The sequence below is a fragment of the Leucoraja erinacea genome, chromosome 7 (assembly GCF_028641065.1).
Source record: "Leucoraja erinacea ecotype New England chromosome 7, Leri_hhj_1, whole genome shotgun sequence".
In the NCBI taxonomy this organism is placed as follows: domain Eukaryota; kingdom Metazoa; phylum Chordata; class Chondrichthyes; order Rajiformes; family Rajidae; genus Leucoraja; species Leucoraja erinaceus.
Window position 1 is genome coordinate 13,695,927 of NC_073383.1, and position 18,163 is coordinate 13,714,089.

General features: G+C 40.4%; 1 protein-coding gene across 2 annotated transcripts in view; it reads right to left on the minus strand.

Annotated features, from left to right (window-relative positions):
* Positions 1 to 18,163, minus strand: part of LOC129698656 (E3 ubiquitin-protein ligase HECW2-like) — a 313,116-nt gene that overhangs the window by 42,528 nt on the left and 252,425 nt on the right. For both annotated transcript variants that reach the window (XM_055637791.1, XM_055637792.1), the window contains exons 20-22: positions 17,828 to 17,941; positions 16,427 to 16,579; positions 9,177 to 9,275 (exon numbers count right to left, since the gene is read on the minus strand). In XM_055637791.1, coding sequence (XP_055493766.1) covers positions 9,177 to 9,275; positions 16,427 to 16,579; positions 17,828 to 17,941 — 366 coding nt within the window. The remainder of the gene's footprint in view (positions 1 to 9,176; positions 9,276 to 16,426; positions 16,580 to 17,827; positions 17,942 to 18,163) is intronic.

An 18,163-nucleotide genomic window follows, 5' to 3' on the forward strand; every position in this document is an offset into this window, starting at 1 on the left:
AACATTATCTAATCAATTGCTCAAAATGCATGATTGTTGTTATGGTCATGTTTTACAAACTAAATGCTGAATTTGATTCCTAATATAATTCCAATACAGTGCTTTACCAGTACTTTAGTCGCTGTGTGAGAGGGCATAAATAATAATGGTATTTTCTACCTAGCCCATTATTTCTGTGTTCAATCCTCATACCTTGGTACATGCACAAAATGCCAGTGATTCATGTATAATGTTGAACAATGTGCTGAGAGGTTGGATGTGTTGCAGTTTATGCTCAGCTGAGGAATCAGAGCCACATCACGGCGCATCATGATCTGTGAATAATTCCCAGCAAACAGGCATCACTGGCCAGTCACTAAGTCCTCAAATCCCTTGGAATGAAACATCGTCAACTCATTCTTGTCATGCAAGGAATATATTAAATGGCAGCAGCGCAGTAAATGTTATTGATCTCAATTACAATATACTGATTTGAACTACAAAATTGATTTTCCTATTTTAGCATCTTATTCTATTGCTCATCCACTCCCTGCCAAAGAACAATTATACATTCTGACACAAGTGGATATATTTCCTGTCGGTAAGTAAATTACATAGAGTAATCCTTGGAGCATCAGCATGGTTATACATGGTAAACAAGAGTCTGGCGAGAAGTATGAACTTATACATATGATCTCCTGCATTACGGGAATCTTTAAAGAGTTGCTCCTCAATGTGAACTGCCACCTACGATTTAGAGGCTTCAACTGGAATCCCCAAACAGTAATGGCAGCTTGACGATCGTGGCAGTTACCCATAACTATAAAGCACAGACATGGATGCCTCGGTGAAGCACCAGCCAAGAAAGGACTGAAGAAGGGTCTTGACCCGAAATGTAACCCATCCTTTTTCTTCAGAGATGCTGCCTGACCCACTGTGTTACTCCAGCACTTTGTTCTGCCTGAGGTGATGGCATTACCTTGACCATAGAGACACTGATTAATCGGTGAAGTTTCAGTAGCTGCTTTCAGAGGTAGATATCCAACAACACTTTAGCCATAAGAGTACATTTTAAGTTATCTCTTCGCATCAAGGCCTACATGGCAGTCACGGCACATAATATCTACATTCTTTCTGTGTTCAATCCTCGTACATTGGTACATGCACAAAATGCCAGTGATTCATTTTCACATTGCATTTCAAAACGATCACATTTTGTAAATGAGTATCTGGGCTCTTTTCTCAGGATAATTGAGGAAACAATGTAGAAATCAGGGATAATCAAGCGCAATAATCAAGCAAGAATAATTCAATGACTGGAACTATTCTAATTAGACTTGAAATCTTCCCTAATAAGAAAGATAATGAAAATGCAAAAAAAATTATCTTCGACAAAATATTGCAATCCTGGACCCCTGAAATAAACAAAAACTGATATTATCATTTTTGGGGTCTGGCAAAGGCACCAGGATTGTACAAGGAGGACAAAGGATTGGAATGTGTGGAGGAAAGAAATTGCTACATTAAAAATACTTGATTGGTCAGTTCAGCTTCAAGATTGATTTGTGAATATTGAACGATGAAGTAGTTATTAAATGGAGATGGGATGGAGATATATGTAATACGATTTATTCAGTAAACAGGCTTAATTGGTTAAAGGACTATTTCTGTTTCTGTAAATAAACAAATCAATCGCATCATTTGATGATATCAGCTACAATTGTAACAGTGAATCAGAAGTTTAAGGTCAAAACCCATTCCAGCACCATGCTCTAAACTTAAAAGAAAATCATAACAAAGAGGGGTACTTAATCTATCGTATTTGTGATAGCTTTTTAAAGGAGTGGTTCCACTTTTTTTTTCTATAATGATGCAAGTTTTTCAACCTGAACTAACTGTTCAATACACTCTTAAAATTATTAATGGAATCAACGATTTCAGCAAGACTATTCCAGATCTAACTAACATTGAAAAATATTGTTTTTCTGATCTTCTGCCAAAGATAGGGAAGATTAGATTAGATTAGATTTTATTTGTTGTCATTTGAACCCAGAAGTTCAAACAAAATTTAGTTTCTGCAGTCATACAAACAAGAAGAACCAATACACACCACAATTTACACAAACATCCATCACAGCGAATCTCGTCCTCACTGTGATGGAAGGCAAAGTCTTATCTCTCCCCTGCAATGGTTTAAGGTGAGATATTTAAAGGGAGACCTGAGGGGCCAATTGTTGTGAGCTGGGTGTATGAATCGAGCTGCCAGATGAAGTGGTACTGATAGGTACAATGACAATGTTTCAAAGACATTTCGACAAGTACATAGAAAGGAAAGGTTTTGAGGGATAGGAACCAAAAGCAGGCCAATGGCACAACTTAGTTGGGCAACTTGGTTGACATGGATGAGTTGGGTGGGAACGTTGAGCTGATGTACTGTATGACTTTATGACTCTAAGCCTGATTCATCAAGACATTTAGATATTTACGATGATTGGGCAAGGAAGATAAAAATTATATTCTGAATTATCAGGAGTTCTCAATCTAGGATTTGGTGATCACAAATTTGTTATCTACAAATCTTAATAGATCAATTGTACTCTATTTATATGTAGAATATTGAAATATAAATAAAGTATTACTATATAAAATGAGTATTAGAGTCTGTCCGTTCCAGAATGGTTAGGAAGCCCCTCTACCCAAAGGTTGTAAGAAAAGATTTGACTACTTGTGCAAATGACCACCAGATCAATTATTACTTTAAATGTGAGATTGAGCGATTTTGTGGTTTATGCTATGAGATAATATAGGGCAAAGGCAGATAAATGGTATTCATGGACCAGCAATGATATCAATAAATGGTAGAAAAGGCTTGAGATGTTACATGGCATTGAATTAGATTAATGGAGGCTATCCTTAACATTGGCAGGTTTCTTTAATTATATGCCTGGGAGAAAAAGTTTGCACTACTATCCTTAACAACAACCTGGAAACTTTAGAACATATGTTTTGCTAATCTACTGAAACATTTTGGTTTATACTCTCTAGAATTTAGAAGATTGAGAGGGGATCTTATAGAAACTTACAAAATTCTTAAGGGGTTGGACAGGCTAGATGCAGGAAATTGTTCCCGATGTTTGACACTACCTTAAGGATAAAGGGGAAATCCTTTAAAACCGAGATGAGAAGAACTTTTTTTCACGCAAGAGTGGTGAATCCTGGAACTCTCTGCCACAGAGGGTAGTTGAGGCCACTTCATTGGCTATAAGTTAGATGTGGCCCTTGTGGCTAAGGGGATCAGGGGGTATGGAGAGAAGGCAGGTACCGGATACTGAGTTGGATGATCAGCCATGATCATATTGAATGGCGGTGCAGGCTCGAAGGGCCGAATGGCCTACTCCTGCACCTAATTTCTATGTTTCTATGTTTCTATTTTCTCCAGAAGTCCACTTCTTTATCATAACTTAAAAAAAAAAATGTCATTGCATATTAGAATATGACAACCGATTATAGAGTTCCCAGGAAGTTTCAGCCTGAAGATAGACACGAAATGCTGGAGTAACTCAGCGGGACAGGCAGCATTTCAGGAGAGAAGGAATGGGTGACGTTCCCATCATTTAGACAATAGACAATAGGTGCAGGAGTAGGCTATTCGGCCCTTCGAGCCAGCACCGCCATTCAATATGATCATGGCTGATCATCCACAATCAGTACCCCGCTTCTGCCTTCTCATCATATCCCCTGACTCCGCTATCTTTAAGAGCTCTATCTAACTCTCTTTTGAAACCATCCAGAGAATTGACCTCCACTGCCTTCTGAGGAATAGAATTCCACAGATTCACAGCTCTCTGGGTGAAAACGTTTTTCCTCATCTCCGTTCTAAAAGGCCTACCTCTTATTCTTAAAATGTGGCCCCTGGTTCTGGATTCACATAACATCGGGAACATGTTTCCTGCCTCTAGCGTGTCCAATCCCTTAACAATCTTATATGTTTCAATAAGATCACCTCTCATTCTTCTAAATTCCAGATTATACAAGCCCAGCCGCTCCATTCTATCAACATATGACAGTCCCGCCATGCTGGGAATTAACCTGGTGAACCTACGCTGCATTCCCTCAATAGCAAGAATGTAGGATCACAAGATTTGCAAGATATAGCTTCATAAGGTTCAGCCATCTTTTAGAAAAGCAGACTCGATGGGTTACTCCTGCTCTTACGTCTTATGAAAATGACCATTGCATTAATATGCTAAGACTATATTATACATCGGTCTCTTCCGCAAACATTTGTAAGATGTGCAAATAGAGCCTTGTAGGAGCTTGTTCAATTTATTTAATTTCAAACTAAATTCGTCAGCTCCTGTAATTCGATAACTGTGCAGCCAACTGGGTAAATTAGAGAAGAGCTGACAGGCAAGATGAAAGAAAGAAATTGCTTGATTGATTTTGGAAATGGATGTCACCACAAGAAAACAAGCCTGATTCACATCATGTATTTTGCAATCACTAGTCATTGCAAACCTTTGACCAATTTAAATATTTTTAAAATATAAAATAACTCCTCTACTCTCTCCCCAATAGTCTCCATGTTTGAAAAAAAACATAGGATCAATATTAAAATCATATTTGGATAGCAAATCTGAAAGTAAAACATTCCTTCAGGATTATACTTGAGTACCACTTTAGATAAAGTGCTCACATTACTGAGCTGCGGTTTGAATCCATAATCTTCTTTATTAAGAAGCAAGAATATTATATGTAATAATTTAGATATCTTGTCCACCAGGAGAAATTAATAATGGATTTAATTGTTAATAGAATTGCAATTGATCCTAGCCTTAGGCATTTCTGCAATGATCAAAGGTTGCAAAAATCCATAGTTCAACCCAATTAAAAATATATTATCAAAGCAACATCTTTCATTACTCATGCATCTCAATATCTCCTTTTATTTCATTTGACCGACATTGAACATGTTAAATTTAATGTGCCAATTATGTTTACTTGTAAAATTTGCCTTTCATGGAAGGTTAAAATTAAGCACACTGCCAAATTCAAAAATGTATTTGTACTTCAGCATTTTTCAATTTCCCTTGTGAAGCTCCTTCCATCACCTTCCTGGTAGGATGGTAGAGTCCACTTTAGACATTATTTACTTGAAAACATTTTTTTCCTCAGTTTCTGCTTCTTTTGTCTATTATCCAAAATGTATATCCTCTGCCACCAGAATAGTTTTTTCCTTATTTATTCCATTAGAATCCTTCATTATTTGGAATAACTGCCAAATCGTTCTTTAACTCAAACACTTAGACATCTTCAGCCAAAAGTATGCATGGACGATATATACCTCAGCATCACTAGTTGGTCTTCAGCCAATTCAATGCAACTGTGGTCATGTAGAACAAAGAGTCACCAATTTTCTATGACACTAACAAAATGGTGACTCCATTGTACTGCATGGCAATGTGGAAATGGATTGTTGCCCTGATATAAATTCATAAGATCACAAGTTCTAGGAGAAGAATTAGACCATGCAGCCCATCAAGTCTACTCCACCATTCAATCATGACTGATCTATCTTTCCCTCTCAACCCCATTTCTCCCCTTAACCCCCCTGTCCCACTTAGGTGATTTTTTGCAGCATCTACAGGTGACTAGGCTGTTTTCATATGGTCGCGGGGTGATGCCTGTATGGTCGTGAGTTGTCTCTTCAAGTCGCCTAAAGGGTCGTAACATTTTTCTGGTCGCCGCTGGATTTTGAAATGTTCAAAACATTTTGGCGACTGTGGGTTTGACGTAGCTTGTCTTCTCCTGAAGTAGATGCTGTCGGAGGTTGTCGCCAGGATGACGCAGGTTGTAGCCAGGTGACGTTGGTTGGCGCCGGCTGCTGACTTCGGTGAATTCCATTGGCGACCACCTACGTCAACTTATGTCAACCTGCGACTGAATTGTCTTCAGTTGTCTTCAGTTGTCGCCGACAGGGTCGTTGCTTGTTGTAGTTTGTTGTGGGTGGATGTAGGTTGACTTTGGTTGTCACCTGTGTGGTCGTAGGTGGACGTCCTAAGTCGCGATGATTGGGTCACCGGTTGTCGGTAGCTTGCTGTAGCTTGACGTCGACTTGGTGGTAGGTTGTCGTAGACATTGTCGTAGGGGAGGGGTCCAGTCGGCACCTTTTCGGCGACCTGCTACAACTGTGACAGTCGGCAGCAGTCGCTGAAAAAAATCGCCTAAGAGGGACAGGCCCTTTACTAATCAAGAATCTGCAAGTCTCCACCTGCAGAAGAATGTCTGCTATGTCCTGCCCACAGGAAGCAAATCCAATCCAATCCAATCCAATCCGGTTGGTTATTATCACCTCATTAGTCCCAATCACAGAGAAATGCCTTTGTCAACCATCTGCCTATCAACCCCCACACCCTCCAGTTTTTCAAACTGGGGGGCTTCAATAGTGATGCGCCTGAGGAATGGTGTTGGGTTTTGTGAGGAGGAGAGAGAACGGATGAGTGAGCAGTTCAGAAAAGAAGGAGTACAATTTGATTTGGTAGATATTTTGCAAGGGAGTTCAAATAAGTGCTATCAAATCCTGTTGCTTTTTCTTAGGGTAACCAATTTGTTCGGAAGGATATAGGATATTAGAATATGTAATGGTGTTGTTTGATCCACACTCCATGCCAGTTGGTGGCGGTAATGCACCAAAAAAGTTGTTTGCCAACCGCCAAAAAACACTATATAGAAGAAGAAGAAGAAGAAGAATGGTGTTGGGTCCATTGCTGTTTGTGGTTTATATCAATGATTTAGATGAGAATGACCTGAGTTATTGTCAGGAGAGATTAGACAGGCTTGGACTTTATTCCGTATAGGTGGCTAATGTGTGCTCTAATAGTGGTGTATACAATTATGAGGGGAATGGATAGGGTGAATGTACAGAGTCTTTTACCCAGGGTAGGGGAATCAAGAACCAGAGGACGTAAGTTTAAGGCAAGAGGGGAAAGATTTAATAGGAAGCTGAAAGGCAACTTTTCATTCAGAGGATAGTGGGTATATGGAATGTGACACTAGCAGAGGTAGTTGATGTTGGTACAGTTACAGCATTTAAAAGACACTTAGACAAATTTAGGCAAAAGGGACTAGCTTGGATGGAGAATCTTGGTTGGTATGGAAGAGTTTGACCGAACAGCCTGTTTTAATCCTGTATGACTGAATGACTCTATGTTGTATTATCTTGGTTCCTTAATGATAAACCAAAATGTTAATATTAAAAAAAAAATTAGACATTTTATTTTCTGGAAAATATCTCGCCCCTAAAAAGGACCAAATGTAACTAATTTAGCTAAAAGGAACCATCCAATTCACAAGATCGTAGATCTAGCAAAAATGCTGATTCTCCGGGTTAACTCCTAGTAATTGGCTTGTGAAAAACGAGGCAAAAATAATGATCAACACTGAAACTATTTTGCAGTCTTTATCCCATGAACCAGCAGAACCAAATGAGATGTTGCTGAACTAAATCCAACACTGAATTGTAAAGAAGCTACCCAATGATCTGCAACATAATTTGATGTCTGTAACTTGCCAGTGGTGAACATTTAGAAGGAATGCAATCATTGACATGCCTCCAGGCAATTCAAGGCTTTTGAATAATTCTCCTCTTGTTTCTAATGCAAACCATTTTGAAGATAGACACAAAATGGCTAGAGTAAATGGCTAGAGTGATGATAGACACAAAATGGCTTGAGTGAAGTCAGGTAACATCCCTGGAGAAAAGGAACAGGTGACGTTTCAGGTCGAGACCTTTTTTCAACCAGAAACAACCCCACCTATTTATTTTCTCCAGAGATGCTGCCTGACCTGCTGAGTTACTCCAGCATTTTGTGTCTGTCTTCGTAAATCAGCATCTGCAGCTCCATCCAACACATTGTGATGATAGATGTGGGCCTCAGAAATTCATCCTTGCCAGTTTAATCGGAAGCATTGTTTTTGATCACGTGACCCAAAACATATAAGTGCTAGAATCGGCACAGGGAAACACAATCAAATGTCCTTCCTCTGCCAGGTCTCCCATTAAGAAACAATTCAACCCAGGTCTGGTGGTAGGACTTGGGAGAAAACATGGTCAGTTTTGAAGAGGTAGAAACATAGAAAATAGGTGCAGGAGTTATGCCATTCGGCTCTTCGAGCAGCACCGCCATTCATTTATGATCATGGCTGATCATCCAAAATCAGTACGCCGTTCCTGCTTTCTCCCCATATCCCTTGATTCTGTTAGCCCAAAGAGCTATATCTAACTGGGGGAAACAGTAGCTCACAGGAGGGCCAGAATGTTATGACAGAATATCATGCCTCTTTTTCAAGATTTCTGAAGACATATATATGTACACAAGAACTAAATCACAGTCTTGTGAAATTATGTAGGAAAAATATCAAGTAATGAACTTGTCTGATTAATTAATTTGCTAAACCTAGGTGTCAGTTTTAAAGGTGTGTAGCAGTTAATTTAAGTCTTGAAAGCCCTGGCAAGAAGGTACATGAGGTGGGGAATGAGGTGTGTAGGAAGGAACAACAGATGCTGGTTTAAACCAAAGAGTTCTACAACATCCACTCTCGCTTTTAGACCCTGAAGAAGGGTTTCGACCCGAAACTTCACCCATCCTTCTCTCCAGAAATGCTGCCTGTCCCGCTGAGTTACGCCAGCTTTTTGTGTCTTAGTGGAGAATGAGGCACCAGTTCGGTCTGCTCAGGATGTGGAATGTGTTCAGAAGATGGAGAAGAAGGTATCAGAGTTTGGTCTCATCAGAAGTGGAATGTATTCAAAAGGTGGCAAATGAGGTAGCAAAGGCTGGTCTGTTCAAAATCAAATTTTCCTTCCTGGTCTCTGTCAGACTCATTCTATCAGGATCTTTGTGGCTATAATATTCTTTATTTGATATTATAGCTGGAAGTGGATAAATTTACCATAATAAAATCAATAAAAATGTGACAGACTTCACTCAGTAATAATTGTAACATCAACATTTACTTTGTTATATGGAAATATATTACAAAGATTACAAAAAAAAATCAATTCTTGCAATAGGTAGATACCTGAAGGTATAACTTTATGACAGTTGATGTGTGCGGGACAATGAAAAATAATAGTGTTGAATAACATTTTGTAATACTTACACCAATTAACATTTCCTCCTCATAGCAAAAATACTTACATTCTCAGTAGACCTTTGTAAAATGGCCTGGTGAAAAAGGCATCAAGCAGATACTGATGGATGAGAGCAAGGCCAAGTATCCGGCCACTGAATCTAAACCTGAAATAGAAACAGGGGGGATTCAGTTGGTTTTAAAAAGTAAAAGTCACAGTTATGTTCTGCTTTGTAAAAATACTCATCACGCATCTGAGCTGGCTTAAGGGGCTGTCCCACTGCGGCGACCTAATTGGCGAGTTTAGAAGAGTTTTGGAGAGTTTGAAAAAGTGTCATGTTGAAGACCTTCTTCGACTATGTGGAAGACTAGCTTCGATTAGCTTTGGGAAAATTGGACACCGAATAGTGGAGAGTGAAGACGACCTCCTTCGATCTGCTTCGACCTCCCTTCGACTATGTTGAAGACTATCTCCGACTACCTTTGACTACCTTTGATTACCTTTGACTACCCTCGATTACCTACGACTAACATGCCGACCTACTACAATTAAACCTACGAGTAAAGAATTTTTTTTTTTTCCATGGCAACCTTTTTTTTACTCGCGGGCATTTTTCAGCATGTTGAAAAATACGCCACATCCTAGCTGAGGTCTCGAGTACGCGGGGACTACACTCAAGCATGATGGAGAGTTACAAAGGCCTCCTCGGACCTCGTGTCGACCATGCTGCGTGTACGAGTCGAGGGTCAAACTCTTCTGATTTCGCAGGATTAAGTCGCCGCAGTGGGACAGCCCCTCAGAGACCAACAAAAGTCGTACTGGCTCCATAGGCACCAGGTTGCACTTCTAACACAGCTGTGCTTCCAATTGCCTGGCCCATAAACTAGGATTTTATCTCTAAGTAATTCTAACTTTCTTTCCTTTAAAAACACTTCACTCAAATTTGTTAATTTTATCATTGTAAATTATTGTAAATTACTGAAATGCATGTAAAAAATGTTTTGAAGGGTCTTGTTTTGACACCTCATACAGGCTTTTATCTACCAAGCTCATGGTTAAATTATAATGGCCCCTTCAAAAACAATGATGAACTATTAGGTTTTTGTGATGTAAAGGAACCACAGGATCCATTCTGGTAACATAAAACAGTGCATAACTGGAAATGAGACTTATCACTGAGTAATAGCACTCTCAAACCAGAATATAAACACATATTATGTGAACTTAGCAGATGTTTTGCAGCATATAAATGAATTATTTGTCAGCACGCTCTGTCTGGCTATTAATAGACTCAGTTTTTTTATAAAATCACAGCAGTAACAAACATTGAACGATACCCATTTTGACTGTTCTTACATGCTAACTTTAAAAATGGTGAGCATGTTGATCAAAAGAAAGAGGAATCAGGCAGATGGTCTTACATTGACTTTGGAGACGGGCCATAGCCCGGTGGCAGCAGCTTCAAGAATAATGGCAAGTAGCTGATTTGCTGTGGATTACATTGCAGTGATTGCAGGCGGAGTTTCCTGAACACTATTCGGCCAATGTTAGAATATGGCAACGAGTTTGGAGTTAGCAGTGCAGTAACATCCTCGCAAGGCAACATGAAGTCCTGTGATGCTGTAGACCAGGGTGATGAAGGTAATGTGACCAAAGTCACAACATGCTCTGAGTTTGTGGCTGGTACGAAGAACTTGACGGTGTCAGGGCAATCAAGTCAAGTCACATTTATTTATACAGCACATTTAAAAAACAACTCTTGTTGGCCAAAGTGCTTTACATTTGTTATACGAATAGTATAAACAAACAAACTACATACATATATACCTCGCTCAGTGGACGTCAGGAAAGGCTTGGGAGTATAGATAAGTTTTTAGTCTTGACTTAAAGGAGTCGATGGAGGGGGCAGTTCTGAGGGGAAGAGGGATGCTGTTCCACAGTCTAGGAGCTGCAACCGCAAAGGTGCGGTCGCCCCTAAGCTTATGCCTAGACCGCGGGATATTCAGCAGCCCCAAGTCGGCCGATCTGAGGGACCTGGAGGTGGAGTGGTGGGTGAGAAGAGTTTTAATGTAGGAGGGGGCAAGCCCAAAGGTGGTTTGCATCAAGGAATAGCTGCTTGCACTAACATATTTATCCTACCTTGTGGAAATTAATATCAAGATATGATACTTGAACATTAACAACTTACAGATTGGTATTCACATTAGTGCAATAGTCTGTTGCTTCCACTGTACAATATACTGGAATGGGTCTATGCCTTAAACAAACTCACACATTGAGAATATGATGGTGAGCCACCAGTAAGAAGTTTTAAAGTCAACCAAAATGAGCAGGACTGGAGCCACATGTGGCCAGGCCAGGTAGTGTGAATAAGTTTCTTCAAGGCCACACCTCATCTGTCCAGCAGTTATTTTCTCAAAATAATCTGAAAAGTTTCATTGCTCCCTTTAGTGATACCAATCTCTTTTATTAATATCAACAGTATTCCAGTTCTCAAAGTACCTTCTCTGCATCAGTGGTCTAACCCTTCAGATTATGAGTGCAGCAACATATTCACCATTCAGCCACAGCTCATGGAAATTTTGATCAATTTTGCTCCTTGGATAAACAAAGTTCTATCATATCATATTGTCAACATCACCGACAATTTGTCCTACAGCGCTCATATTGAAGCTATGGCCAAGACAGCACACTAACACCTCTACTTCCTAAGAAAACTAAAGATGTTTGGCATGTCTCCAATGACTCTTACCAACTTCTACAGATGCACCACAGAAAACATCCCATCAGGATGAATCACAGCTTGGTTTGGCAATAGCTTTGCTCAAATAAGAAATTGCAGAGAATTATCCATTTAGTCCTGTCCACCACACAGACCAACCGCCCTCAGATTGACTCCATCAACACTTCATGCTGCCTCAGGAAAGCAGCCAACAAAATCAAGGACCATTTTCACCCGATCATTCCCTCTTCTTCATTTTCCCATCAGACAGATGAAACTAAAGACTCAAAACACGTGACACCAGATTCAGGAACAACTTCTTCCCGAGTGTTATCAGACTAGTGAAATGGTCCTCTCATAAGCTAGGGTGCATTCCTGATCTTCCAACCTACCTCACTGTGCACTTGGCATTCTTTCTTTGTAACTGTAATGCTATACCACTGTAACACTATATTCTGCACTCTGGTATTTTTCTCTTTGCATTCCCTGTATTACTTGTGCATGGCTAGATGATACTCATGTATAGTATGATTTGACTGGATGACAGGCAAACAATGCTTTTCACTGTATCTTAGTACACATGACAATAATAAATCGATACCAATACTCATAATGAATATCCTTTTGTGGTCCCCTGATAAAAAACCTCCTTTAAAATATAAACTGTTTTACAACATTGCTGACTTCCACATCAATAAAATATTTGAGTTAACGTGAGGTAAATAAGAAATTATACGCAGGTGTGATGATGGTGGATCAGTCACCTTGAGCAAAATCAAATATGTCTTAAGACAATATTTTATGTACATTAAGGCCAGAATTGTAAGTGATTAATAATTTCTTACACAAATAACTAAAACATACCATTAATTAAAATCTGCAAACCCTAATATGTGATAATCAGTGATAACGTCAACAGAAAATTCATTTTTTTTAAATTAATGCTTAAAAACCTGGAAATCCAGTCAGCAACACTAAATATATAGTAGTATCAATTTGGGATGGGATACTAGCCAATCAACATTTTTGGTCTTAAATAACTTTACCAAAGGCAAAGGCATTTGTTTTTGATTCTTAAGAAGGCAATTATTCAGGCAACCATTACATGCATCAGGGAAGCTGCAGAATATGATGCAGCATTTTGCTTAATAGTTCTGCCTCTCCCTGAATCTGCTTCAGTTTAAAACAATTACAATACAGTAGTGTTAAGGTGCCCTCTGGTGGTCACACCTAGTTCTTGAATCATTGCAGCTTTTTTACTGAAACACTTTTAGGCACCAGGAGCAAAATGTTTGTTTTCATTAACCTCACTATACACGAACAACGAAACCAGGGCTGCATATGCCAAAGCCCACACAAACAAGGATATTACTGGTAATAAAAAAGCCACCATTATATGTTTGCTAAGTAAGCACTCCAATATTCCGAAGATAGATACAAAAAGCTGGAGTAACTCAGCGGGCCAGGCAGCATCTCTGGAGAGAAGGAATGGATGACGTTTCGAGTCAAGACCCTTCTTCAGGTTAGGGATAAGGGAAACGAGAGATATAGACTATCTATATAGCAGACTCCAATATTCCAGTCTTCTCATTATTTTTTCAAGATATACATGTCCATTTCGCCTTTAAAGATGTTTCTGGATTTTCATGGGCTTTTCATCAAAATGGAATATGACCAGGCTTTCTCTTTGTTCCTTTCGGAAAGTACATTAATGCCAAATTATGGAGTCTCTTGCCATTGTAAATTGTTTTTATCAAATTATCTTATGATGACCTCTCAGACTGTCTTATAATTGCTCTAATTTAGAGTGGTAATTTATGTCCTCGGGTTTTAAATCAGTTCTCATTTACTTTAACATCTACATGAATCTCCAGTGTAAGCAACACGGAATGTGCTGGTCCACCTTTATTTGCATCATCAGCAGTTTGGACTATAAAACCAGGCAGGTTGCAGTAAAGCAATGCTTTGTGGCGGTGTGAGACTGTTTAGGTTGCGCGGCTGAAGCCGGCGCATATTGACATTGATCAGCCGGTGCTGGTAGCGTGGCCCCGTAAGCGAGGGCGCTCTGTGTCTAGGGTACCTCCTCCTCTGGCTACTCCGTCCCCTGCACCTGTTGGTCAGTTGCCTGTTCCTGTGCCAGGGGGAGGTGTGCACCCGGGCTGGCCGCCGGGTACGCCCTCCGGTCCGCTTCATGCCTCAGGTACTTGGGGGGGTGGGGGGTCCTGTGGCGGTCTGTGAGGGTTAGGCCACTCCTTGGGTCATACCCCTCGGCTATTGAGGGATAGGGGCGTTGGTCTGCCACAGGGTTTCCCGAGGTCCCTCTCGGGGGTGTGTGTGTTCTCGCTGTGTCATTAAAAATTACCGTTTGAACCTGCCTGACGTCTGGCCTTTTCCTGACCTTGTCCAGGCGCTACAGCTGGACAAAGGGGGCTTGTACCAACAAGGGAAATAGAACAGGACAGTGATCAGATCTATGATCTTCACGAAGGTTTTAAATGTTTCAGCTTGTCAAACACCTTTGCCAATACTGAAAATCAATGGCAGATGAAAGAGACCACAAACGCCAGAGATCAGTGAAGGTAATCTCAGTCTCTGGCAAACATAATGGCAGGTGGGTCCGTTTCCAGCGACCATATTATTTTTCTTCGTTTTTTTATTATTATTGTTAGCTTTTTTTGGATATTTATCTTGGTGATTCGCACCTATCAGTTCTGGGCACAATTAGGCCTGCCTGGTCATGAGCTTGCTCCAATATATTGCAACCAACATCATTATATCCAGGAGAAACTCCGCCTGTGAGGCAGCGTCTATGGAGCGAAGGAAATAGACAACGTTGCGGGCCGAAGCCCTTCTTCAGACTGATGTGAGGGTTGGGGGAGGGGGGCGGGAAGAAGAAAGGAAGAGGTGGAGAAAGTGGGCTAAGGGAGAGCTGAGAAGGGGAGGAGAAAGTAAGGATTACCTGAAATTAGAGGTCAATGTTCATACCGCTGGTGTGCAAACTGCCCAAGCGAAATATGAGGTGCTGCTCCTCCAATTTACGGTGGTCCTCACTCTGGCCATGGAAGAGGCCGAGGACAGAAAGGTCGGATTCGGAATGGGAGGGGTAGTTGAAGTGCTGAGCCATCGGGAGATCAGGTTGGTTATTGCAAACGCAGCGGAAGTGTTCGGCGAAGCGATCGCCAAGCCTACGCAGTTTTCACCCCAGAGGTATGAACATTGACCTCTAATTTCAGGTAGTCCTTACTTTCTCCTCCCCATCTCAGCTCTCCCTCAGCCCCCCCACCCTTACATCAGTCTGATGAAGGGTTTTGGCCCGAAACGTTGCCTATTTCCTTCGCTCCATAGATGGTGCCTCACACGCTGAGTTTCTCCAGCATTTTTGTCTACCTTCGATTTTCCAGCATCTGCAGTTCCTTCTTAAACATAATTATATCCAGTATGTGTAGGACCGAACTGCAGATCCTGGTTTAAATCGAAGATAGACACAAAATGCTGGAGTAACTCAATGGGACAGGCAGCTTCTCTGGAGAGAAGAGATTAGTGACGCTTCTGTCTGAAGAAGGGTCTCGACCTGAAACGTCACCCATTCCTTCTCCCCAGAGATGCTGCCTGTCCCGCTGAGTTATTCCAGCATTTTGAGTCTATCTTTAATTATATCCAGTGTCATCTCATTTGTAGCAACTTGCACAATGTTGAACAATCAAGCCAATGCCCATTGATTTTGTCTGATTCCAACTCTTTGTGCAGAGTTTCACCTAGAGTCCATCTTGTTCACCAATGGTTTTAAACAAAAATTACATATTTTGCAATTAAATTTCAGTCTGTCAATAAGGATATTCAAGTCTAATGAGGATATTAGAGCATTGGGTAAATCAGTGACTTAGCATATTAAGCCATTAATTTCCCATTTTCATTATCCTTTCTCTTGTACAATTTCTTTTCATTTCAGCTTTTCAAATCTCAATAAAATATCAAGGAATTCTTGTCACGAACAATTATTTTTATGACAATCTGATATAAGACTATCTTGGTTGGTTGAGCTTGAAAGAATTTTGAGAATACATCCATGGTTCAAACTTTAGGGAATATTAGGTTAATTATTTTGCAAAATACCAAAGATATGTAGCATTGCAGATGTGTTCTCACTTCCCCACAATAACTTTACACAGAGTTGTACATGGTATAGAAATGAGCATCTCGACTCGAAACATCACCCATTCCTTCTCTTCAGAGATGCTGCCTGTCCCGCTGAGTTACTCCAGCATTTTGTGTCTATCTTCAATTTAAACGAGCATCTGCAGGTCTTTCCTACATATGTTGAGCTTTTTATCCTTCGACTCAAATCTCATTTGCCCGCATTAGGACCACATCCTTCGATGCCTTTCTTATTGTTTGTTCTAATGTCTCAAATGTAGTAATTGTATCTGATTCTAACACCTCCATTGGCAGCATGTCATCCAATTGTAACAAATTATTTTTTTTAAACCCAGATTTCCTCCTTCTCCATTATAGTTATCACACTAACAAAAAATGTTTTGCGATCTAGCTTGAATTTCAACACAACTTTTTGCATAATTGCAGAGAGGAATGCCTACCATTCATGGTGATTGTCGACAAATGCAGACATCGGGCTGATTTGCACAGTGTAGGTATCATTAGCAGAGTATTCAAACAAGCCGTAATACGGATTGAAGAGTTCTCTCGACACCAGAAAAAAGAACTCTCGGGAGGGGCCGCTGTAATCCAGCCTGAAAGGAACAGAAAGATTCGCAACTTATTACATGGACATAAAAGTAACGTGGTTAATTACACAAAAAGTAACGATGATCAAGGAAATGTGGAGCCCACGTTAATACCTAGCCCACAGCCAACAATGGATCATGGTGTGCTCGATCTTTCCTTGATCATCGTTATGTTTTGCATATCTTTCATTCATTTGTTCTATATCTCTCTATTTCACCGTCTCTATCTCCCGTTTCCCTTTCCCCTGACTCAGTCTGAAGAAGGGTCTCAGCCTGAAATGTCACCGATTACTTTTCTCCAGAGATGCTGCCTGACCCGCTGAGTTACTGCAGCTTTTTGTGTCTATCTTCATCATTTTATCCGTGGTAAACTTAAGGTCAACTAAAACAGTGCCAATTATCTGTCCTGCATTACATCCTGATCATCTATGACTGTGCTCATTGACCCACATTAACTCCAACTGAGCTGCATCTCAATTTTACAATGTTCTAGTTTTCAAATCCCTCAAACGTTTTCTCCCCTCAGCACTGTACAGTGCACCACCATATCTGTGGTTCCATAATTCTAGTCAACTTGAACTACTGCAGCACCAATCACTTGACTACTAGCAGCCAAGCCTTCAGTTGCCCGAGCTCCAATTTTTGAAATTCCCTCCCTAAGTTTTTATCCTGCATTTAATTTAGTTTGAAGAAGGGTTTCGGCCCGAAACGTCACCTATTTCCTTCGCTCCATAGATGCTGCTGCACCCGCTGAGTTTCTCCAGCATTTTTGTGTACCTTTAATTTAGTTTTGTTTAGTTTAGAGATACAGTGCAGAAACAAGTCCTTCGGCACACAGAGTTCTCACCGACCAGCGATCCCTGCATATTTACACTATCCTACACACACTAGGGACAATTTACACTTATACCAAGTCAATTAATCTACAAACCAGTACGTCTTTAGAATGTGGGATGAAACCAAAGATCTCAGAGAAAACCCACGCAGTCACGGGGAGAATGTACAAACTCCGTACTGACAGCACCCGTAGTCGGGATTGAACCCGGGTCTCTGGCGCTGCAAGCACTGTAAGGCAGCAACTCCACCACTGCGTCCTTGTAGATCTCTCCAAGGATTTCTCCTTGTAGATACTGCTTCACACTACCTTGGTCCAACCACTTGTCATTTGCCAGTATATCTATGATATAAATCCTGGCCGCATACAATTTTAAAGATGATTCCAATAATGTTACGCTAAGTTGTCTACATACTCACCCTTCCTCTCCAACAAAGGTGACATAGAGTTTATTTCTTTGAAGATCTTTCCTGGAGCAGCCCATAATTTGGTTGAATGCATCTTCCAGCAAGTGGTCTCTTCTGATGATTAATCTTTATTGTAAAAAATGATCAAAATGCACATTTATATTTGAAAATATGCAATATTAGTACAAACCATGCAAATCTCAGTTTTACCAAAACCTTCAAATGAGAGTGTGCAGGTCACCCAAGTCAATTTCCTGGATTCCCGACTAATACAACATTTGCTGAATTTTTTCTGGTTGTGGTGATAACATTGGGTCAAATTACCCAACATCGTACCAGCTGGGTTTT